The 9,135-nt window shown below is 39.9% G+C and overlaps 1 protein-coding gene across 1 annotated transcript; it reads right to left on the bottom strand.

Annotated features, from left to right (window-relative positions):
• Window positions 1-4,712: 4,712 nt before the first annotated feature.
• Window positions 4,713-7,692, bottom strand: LOC136283674 (uncharacterized). Its single transcript, XM_066172874.1, has 2 exons — window positions 7,600-7,692; window positions 4,713-7,505 (listed from the first exon to the last, which is right to left on the bottom strand). Exons 1-2 carry the CDS (start codon window positions 7,690-7,692, stop codon window positions 4,713-4,715), a joined length of 2,886 nt encoding a protein of 961 aa, XP_066028971.1.
• Between the last annotated feature and the right edge of the window lie 1,443 nt (window positions 7,693-9,135).

Genomic DNA, 9,135 nt, shown 5'->3' with positions numbered 1-9,135 from the left:
CCTACTATTCCTCTGTTCCCCCTGTTCCACTGGTCCTCTGTACCTACTGGTCCACCGTGCCCACTGTTCACTGATCCTCTGTAACCACTCGCTTTACCCTTCTGCTACATCTATCAGTTAATTATTAGTTATTTCAGAACCCGGTATATGAGAAACTACCTCAGGTTCCGAAGGTAACTGTGTTCAGCAGTGGTTCAAAACCCTCGAAATATCTCTACATCATCGTGATGTTTTAAGTACGGAAAGTCATCGTTGGCCACGGTAGCGCTTAAAAGCAAAAGATTAAAGAAAAATAGGAACCTTTCCTAAGTATTAAGTGGAAATGGAATGATAAATAATAAAGCAAGGATCATTCACTGGCTTCGCAGAAGCGTGGTCGTGTGTGTCAGTTAATTTTAGGGTTGCTTTTAGTTTCTTTTTCTTTTTTTAAGTGCGCTTTGTGCCGCTTGAGGTGCAATTATGTAATGTTTTGGTCAGCATCAAGTTAGTTTTTGGATGCGAAAGGTATAAATGGCCCGCTTGTAAACCTCGCCAAAATACATGTGCAATTGTTAAAAACATTTTTGGATTGCCCCTTATCGGCTTCCGTAATCCCTATGGAGGGGTAGAATCACTTAAAAAAAAATCGACACTAGCCCTAACAATTGACGTTGTATGGTAGCGATTTATACTTATCACAAACGATAGGTGGTAACACTGGCGATCGACATTGTTACAATTGCTGTATTTTAAGAACAACACAAGTGATGAAGGGTCAACACCATCGATTGTTACGAGAAACTGCGATTGATATTTAGTGCTATCGATCTGCCTCAGAACACCAAACAAGGAGATTAAATTGTAGGTGAAAGTCTGTGACTTTTTAAATACGACAGGTTGCCCAATAATTTTTAAGTAATTTTTGATGACTTCATCCGGAAATTGAAACTATTTATAATGGAACAATTTTAACAATGAGTGGGCGACTGTTTATGTTAAAGCGAGATCTAGAATTTATAATAAGAATAAGAAAGTCAGCTTCGATGTACTGCTCTTTGGGTAGTCCAACCATCAATGTCTGTTAATTAAGACTAGAAGAGAATTATTGACCAAAAAAAAGCCCTTAATTTTGAGGTTTATTTATACGGATATGACATGAACTGTCATAAGTTAAAAGGGTACGATCTCCATGTTTCCAAATCTAGGTTTATCAGAGCGTATTGTAGGTATAACAACAAATGGAGGCTGATTGAAGACCACAGAAAAACATAAGAAAGATATCTAGTGGCAATGGGGAACGTTTGTTTTTTCGGTGGTCGCTCGCTTCTCCCATGAACGCCGCTGGTTTTGCAGTTTTGCCATTGTTGTACTCAGGAATTTTCCCTGGGACAAATCCCTTTCAAGTAGTAAAATGTTTTCGAAGCAGGAGTTAATCTTGCAAGTGTAGCTTTTTTATGCTGTGAAACTTTCTGGGTCTGACTTCCTTCACTAAAGTAGTATTTTCCGTCGATGACTCAGTGTCTCCTGTGACGCGAATGTTTTTCTCCGTATGACAAAGGGATTGCAACATCTTTAAAAGGGCAAAAATCTGTGCTAAACAGATGATGGTTGGGGTTTGATCGCCCACGCAAATACAACAGGTGGTGGCGAAGTCACTCCCCACTTCGTCTATGTTCTTTCCAATATTACCAATCTGACAGACACTTCTTAGCTGGGCCACAGCATCGTAGAGCTGTGATGCTTTATCTAACAGGAAAAAATTGTAATATTACACTCCATTCTCAACATGCAAATTCTCCCATCCCAGTGGTACTAGTGGGGTGACTGTCCATGATTGAAGACAATTTATCTTTGGTGTAACTTTCTTTATTACCTCTACGTGTTCTTATACTGCGCGAAGAAATTTGATACTGATCATACCCCGGTATTTCTCAAATGTAGTTCTTACCCTCTAGTTCAATTTTCAGTCTTTGATTTTCTTGCTTCAGTAATTCTTCGTTCTTTTTCAGCCCTTTTATAACCTCTCCTGGACCATGAGCATTTTCGTTTGGATGCAGAGCAATAGAACACCAGTACTGTGATCTTAATGCTTGACGGTGATGGCTGGTTATCTAAGTGTTACGTAACTTCTTGGCGATGTACTGCACCCTGTTGTACACGGCGGTGCCAAGGCGAGTGCGAGAGGAGGACGACAATTTATACCCGGCGATTCTGGACAAGTTGTCATGTGGAGCTCAAATAATTGACTGGGATTGCGAAGGCTCCTCCGTTCCCAAAAAGCCTCTCCATTCAGTCGCACATAGAACAAGGGATTGTAACTGTTTAATAATGGCACAGACATGAATAAGAGAGCGCTGAAGAGAGCTCCCGATCAACGCGTTGCATTTCTTGCACGGATCACATTTTCAATGAGTCACAGAACTTGAACTTTTCTCAAGCGTTTTTGCGGCACATTTGCTGTGGCTGGTGATGGTGTTTATCTAAATTAGATCTCAACAGGCGACAATAATATGAGTCGATAAGGCGTTGTCAATGGTTACGCCTAAACAAACCTGTCGGTTTTAACCATGTTTATTAAACATGTTATGAAAAGTTCTTTCCATGTGTTTAAGCGACATAGCAATTCCCATGATTATTGGAGTTGTTTTTATTTTGTCGTGAACATGATCGACGCGTTACGAGATTTTTCTTCAGAATAAATATCTAGAAGTAGGAAACAAAACTTGTTAACATTTCACTACGATTTCAAAGTTTACAAAGTTCTTGTGTGGTAGCGTTTCGTTTTGACGTGGAGATGGAGGTTACAATACAATATACTCGCGGGAGTTTTGAAAGAAGTCAGTTCTGTTCTCATAGGGTTCATCTGTGGCAAAAACAAGAGAGAGATTAGAAGTCGTTTCAGAAATTCTGGCAAAGCCAGAACTTTCAACCGTCAAAACCATGCAAAGGTTTGTGTAACGCTTCAATGGAAACTTAACTGTCATTACCACATGCTAAAACAGAGGTTGTGGTATTAGCTCGAGAGAAATCCAGCCTTGATGTGAATCAAAAGAGTCTTAAGGTGGCTCGACTGGATTTTTCAAAAGTCATACTGTTCAAGTTTGAAAATTAACTACGACGCCACGAGCAACGTTATGGTAAAACAATTACCACAGCTGTATTACAAAAAGATGAAAGTTTGTTGTGATTGGTGTTATGTTGACATCGGAGTTTCCATAGCAAGGTAATGACGTCATGACAGTTTTTGCTTTCGTTCGTATTTCTCAGTACCATGAGGTTTTTTCGTAAATCGCTCACTGGAGCTTTTATCTCTTGTTATTGCCTAGATGTTGGCCAAGTTTGAACAAATTCAATGAGAGCATTTTTGAAAATTTTGAGGATGAAGTTTTGAGGGTTAAAAATACAGTAAAAACATTGTTGTCGAGATAATTTGGTGATATCTAAAGAAAACGATGCGCCTTGGGAATGCCGCTATACCACGTAGTTGCTTTATTCCACTTCAAATTGTATGTAAAAAGTTGGCGAGATTGCTCTTACCGATTGTGAGAAAAAAGGGTTTGATGCCTTTGCATTCAGATGCTCTTGTTGTCATTTTTGCGTATAATTTGGTCTATGCCAACAAATATTGTAATATTTTAAAAACTGCTCGATAGATTTTTTTAAAAAATCGTCAGTGCTAAGTTGTATTTTCATTGTATACGGCCTGCAGTTTTCAAGGTTATTGATAAAATTGGGCCTCAAAAGTACTAATTTGTTATCCCCCATATCGTGTTTACAAGTGAGCGACCTCATTATTCACAGGCATTGTTTTAAATTCTCATATCCGCGTGCACAACTTCAGCAAAAAATGAATTTGCATCAATTAGAAAGTTCGACTGCATTCGGAGATTTTTTCCGAAACATGTTAATATAAACTGAAATTTTAATGAGCTGATTTTTAAAGGCATTTGTCACGCAATTATGCTGTAATGCAGCAATGCCGAGGGTATCTCTGACGAGGAAACGGAAAACTGTTGCTCTGCAGAAAAACCAACTGACCGAGCACTCGCAAAGAAAGCTCCACGGAGCTCGTGAAAACAATTAACAGTTGTCTCGGAGCTAGAAAATCATTCACAGACGAGGACAGACGAGGAAAAAAAGCCATATATTTTGTTTATTTATTTTCTCACCGTGGCATAGTCGCGTTTCCTTTTATTTAAATTTGTATTACATGTCTTATCTGAAATGTTCATTTAATTACCAAGTATTATTGTTTAACAATTATAATATACAGAATCATATATGTATTTATATAAGCGATTATTCTTAAATAAATATTATAACTTTAACAAACGTGAATCGGGAAGATAAAAGTCAATAAACAATTTTCTGAACAAACTCTGATATTCTTTCTTTTTTTCTAATTTTTACATCGATCACCTGAAACTGCAAGGAGAGGCATTGCTGCCAACTAATGATAATAACATTCACCACTGAGATATTACATCTCTAAACAAAACTATAATTATCTAATGTCTCCTTAGAAAAAAAATACTAATAGCCAACATAATCTTAGCAAAATAAAAAATATACAACAAGGGGGTTTGGTTCGGCATTTGCGACAGTATTATCCTGTAAGTTGTCTGTAACAAACTTTGACGAGCTTTCTTTTTCTTGCTTTTAAATCATAATCACCAAGACATTCCCGCCGGTAAATGAAAACATCGATATCATTCATCAATGAAAACCTTAATCTAAGATTGCATTCGTACAAAATAGTTAACCACTGCTGTGAGTATGTTTAGGTTTTTCGTCACCCTTGGCTTACTCCGCTTTTCTTGAATTTGCTCAAAGGACTCTGGAAGAGCTAGCACCGCTAACAGAGCTTTCGTTCCACCTTTCTTGTAAACACCCTGCATTGTTTCGTAGTCAAGCCCGGCCTTTCCCATTTTCTCCTTCATTCCTTCGGAGACCGGGAGGCGATGCAGCGTGGACTTTCGGGATTTTGCCTCTTGTGCTGAGTTCATTTTTTTTACGAACAGTTCTGCAGGAACTGCGTGCGTCTGAATTCTTTCAACAGATACTTGCAGAGGGGACTGAAATAAAATACGCGACAAGGCGGTAGCATCTTCTTGTGCATCATGTGCATCAAACTTTTCTTTCAGTAAAACTTCGTAAACGTCGGACAAAGATTTGCTCTTGCAGGAATACAAAGGGCTACCTTTCTGCTTCATTTCTGTCGAAACAATCTTTAGAGAGTCCACAAGGACAACACCAGTAGCCAGGAACAATTCAAGGAGATTGTTCCTTCTCAGAGCATTGATCAGAACTGGGAAGTCAAACTTTTCACCATTGTGTGCAATAAGGACAACTTGGAAGGAACGGGACTGCTGTTTTAGGAAACTGCAAAAATCACTGAGACCCTGAGTTTGCGATACGGCCTCCAGTTCTTTCCCTCTTCTCAATAATGTTTTTCTGCCCTTACAAAACTCTACACTTATACCGTGGACTTGCGTCGCTGACTGGCCAATAATTCGATTTTCTGGAAAAAGGTTTACCGAAAATGATTTGGTTTCAGCATTTGGTGGAATGCATGAAATCTGCAGAATATCCGATTTCCGGTCTAGACCTGTTGTTTCTATGTCGAGGGCCAAATGAAGAAAACGTGAACGTTGTTGGATTACAGGTAACTCGGAGACTTCCTGGCTGTTCCCTTCGTTGGATTTTGGGAGATCATCGGTATAATCATTAAACTCCTCCTTTGTCAGACATGCCTTTAGATCGTTCATGGTTGCATTCGTGATGGCGGCTTTCTCTTTGTCGCTCTGTTGCCAGCCGATCCCTGTCTCGTACGTTGCTGACTCGCGTTTCTCAGCAGAATTGGTCTTTTGATTCTTTTTCTTTCGAGAGTTTCTTCTCGCTTTTTTGAACTCTTTTGTTGACTTTCGCTCGCCATCCCTTTTCCTTTTCTTGTCAATTTTGTCGGTGTTCTGTTCTGTGATATGCGTCTGTGCCAGACCCATTTTTTCCGTGGCTAATGTCAGATATCTGTTCCCTTTGTTAAACTGAGCTATTCCTGCAGCGGTTCTAAAGTCGCTGCTTTGCGAGCCTCCATAATATCTTATTTTCGGCGCTTTCGAGCCAATGGAACTGTTTACACTTTCATTTCTCTGTGATGAGCCCGCTGGGGCCAGCTTTTTCACGGAGTCATGAGAAAGAAATGGTCGAATAGCTTCTTCCAAGGTTGCACGTAAATCTTCGCCCGTCAGGTCCTTGCCTCCTGGAAGACTTCCGTGCTTGTAGCTTTCAGGGTCTTTTTTGTATCCACACCAGGAATTGCTGCAGTTATCGTGTTTGCCAAACGCGTGTGGTACGATAGAGGTGAGCCCTTCGAGTAATGAGGATGGCTGGCCCTTGTTTTGGTTAACACAGTAGGTGAAGCTCTTTTGGATGTAGGATATCACGTTAGGAGTCAACCCTTTAATCTTTCCTTTAGCCATGTATAATCTCGTTCCCAGTGTACGACTTGCATGATTCACATCACTCCATTTATCAATGTCGTAGTTAACCAGCGTTTTGAGATGGTTTTCTGTGACGCTGTCGTCATCTCCCACATAAGTCGAGTAAATCACTCCACTTTTCGGGGCGCTTGAAAAAAGCTCGACTGCTACGTTTGCCTCCATACTTTTCGAGGATCCTTCGTGGTTTTTTCGACAGTCGTGGCTTTCTGCTTCTTTATTCTTTTTCTCCGCTTCGTCACAAACCCTACACATTTTATTGCGAGTAGCATAACTAATGACTTTTCCGGTATGTAACCCCACTGCTGTGCCCACTCCTGACGACGAGTCGTGACAACGTCCTCGCTTTCTCCAGCCCATATCGTACGACACTCCGAGTTTTACTACTTCCTCATTTCCAGTCGTGGACAACCGCTTTTCTTCCTCATTAAACTGATTACAAGAATCTTTAGCCACTTCTTCTACTGCTTTTCCACTTTCTCTTTCCCGCTTTTTGAAATTGCTTGAGGAAATTGATGGTACACCAAGTGTTGTAAGAAATCCAGAGGTATGCGTATGTCCCAATCCACAATGCAGTGCACCAAGCCCAGCACGGGAATTAGCGTCGAAGGTGGGAGGGCCTCTTTTTCCAGTACGATGATGCTCGGCCGGGCGTACGATGTTAATAAACTCACATTGTGTGCATTTAACTTTTAGTACTGGACACACTCCTTCCGGGCGAACATTAAAACTATTACGTAAATCTAGGGGTCCTTGTTTACAATTCACACACTCGCTCAAAGCGGTTGTTAGCATTTCCAAATTAACCACATAACACTGATCCATGTTTACAGCTTTTGTGTACGGCAGACTTGATCTCAAGGTGGGTCCCTCCGGAACATTGTCGGCTGTATTGCCTAAACTTATTTCATTTCTAACTTTATCACTCCATCGCTGCTCTCTCATTGCCTTGCATTGTTCTTTCCTAACCGTTTTGGATCTGTAATTAGCTGGACGCCCTGGTTGAGACTGTAGCTGCTCCTCAGCATCCTGTAAACAAAATTTACTAGTTATATAACAAATCACTGACAAATGGAGACCCTCATTGAAATAATGTAGAAAATCGTTATGAAAACATCCATACCTGTGATTCACTTCGTCTAGCCTTCTTTCCTACGGCCACGTTGTTCTGCAGAACAGCAGTTTTCCTTTTTCTAGTCAGAGATTCTCTCGGCATTGCTGCATTACCGAATAATTGCGTGACTAATGCTAAAATTTCAGTTCATATTAGCATGCTTCGGAAAAATATCCGAAAGTAGTCGAGCTTTCTCTTTAATGCAAATGCATTTTTCGCTAAAGTTGTGCACATGGATATGAGAATTTAAAACAATGTCTCTGAATAATGAGGTCGCTCACTTGTAAACACGATATGGGGAGTAACAAATTAGTACGTTTGAGGCCCAATTTTATTGACTTCCACATTTTCAATAACCTTGAAAACTGCAGGCCGTATACAATGAAAATACAACTTAGCACTGACGATTTTTTAAAAAAATCTATCGAGCAGTTTTTAAAATATTACAATATTTGTTGGCATAGACCAAATTATACGCAAAAATGACAACAAGAGCATCTGAATGCAAAGGCATCAAACCCTTTTTTCTCACAATCGGTAAGAGCAATCTCGCCAACTTTTTACATACAATTTGAAGTGGAATAAAGCAACTACGTGGTATAGCGGCATTCCCAAGGCGCATCGTTTTCTTTAGATATCACCAAATTATCTCGACAACAATGTTTTTACTGTATTTTTAACCCTCAAAACTTCATCCTCAAAATTTTCAAAAATGCTCTCATTGAATTTGTTCAAACTTGGCCAACATCTAGGCAATAACAAGAGATAAAAGCTCCAGTGAGCGATTTACGAAAAAACCTCATGGTACTGAGAAATACGAACGAAAGCAAAAACTGTCATGACGTCATTACCTTGCTATGGAAACTCCGATGTCAACATAACACCAATCACAACAAACTTTCATCTTTTTGTAATACAGCTGTGGTAATTGTTTTACCATAACGTTGCTCGTGGCGTCGTAGTTAATTTTCAAACTTGAACAGTATGACTTTTGAAAAATCCAGTCGAGCCACCTTAAGCAACTTCCCACACTCACTGGTGACTAAAATAGCCAAATTTTAAATAAAAATAGCCAGGGGTTAAAGAAGGTACAAAAAAGCGAGAATGAAAAAGTATTTTTTGTATTGATTCCTCTTCTATAAAAGCCATATGCCAAAAGTAATATAGGAAATGTTGCGTAGTTTGGACGAAATCAAAAAATACATAAGCCCTCTTGGACATTTTCGGATTAATTTCTCTTTTGTTTTAAGCCCGCTTCGTTAATCAACTTTCAAATTTACCGCTGGCGGCGCAGTTAATGTCGGATATGTCGTTGCATTCTGGGCAATGACAGGTATTGGATATAAGATTATACACGAACCCTTTCTTTTTTCCTGTTACCTATTTCTCTGGCACGAGCACATACTCGGATTTGGCCGCACCGACATCGACAACAAGCCCGGAAGGTTACGCTGTCTGCGCCGTGTTTGTGTGGGTAGCAACAATAACTATGGGGACATCGCATTTGCTAAACGGTGTGCGCAAATGGGTTGGATCGTGAACATT

Source organism: Pocillopora verrucosa, chromosome 10, assembly GCF_036669915.1.
Source record: "Pocillopora verrucosa isolate sample1 chromosome 10, ASM3666991v2, whole genome shotgun sequence".
In the NCBI taxonomy this organism is placed as follows: Eukaryota; Metazoa; Cnidaria; class Anthozoa; order Scleractinia; family Pocilloporidae; genus Pocillopora; species Pocillopora verrucosa.
This window is presented reverse-complemented; position numbering and strand designations above follow the sequence as displayed.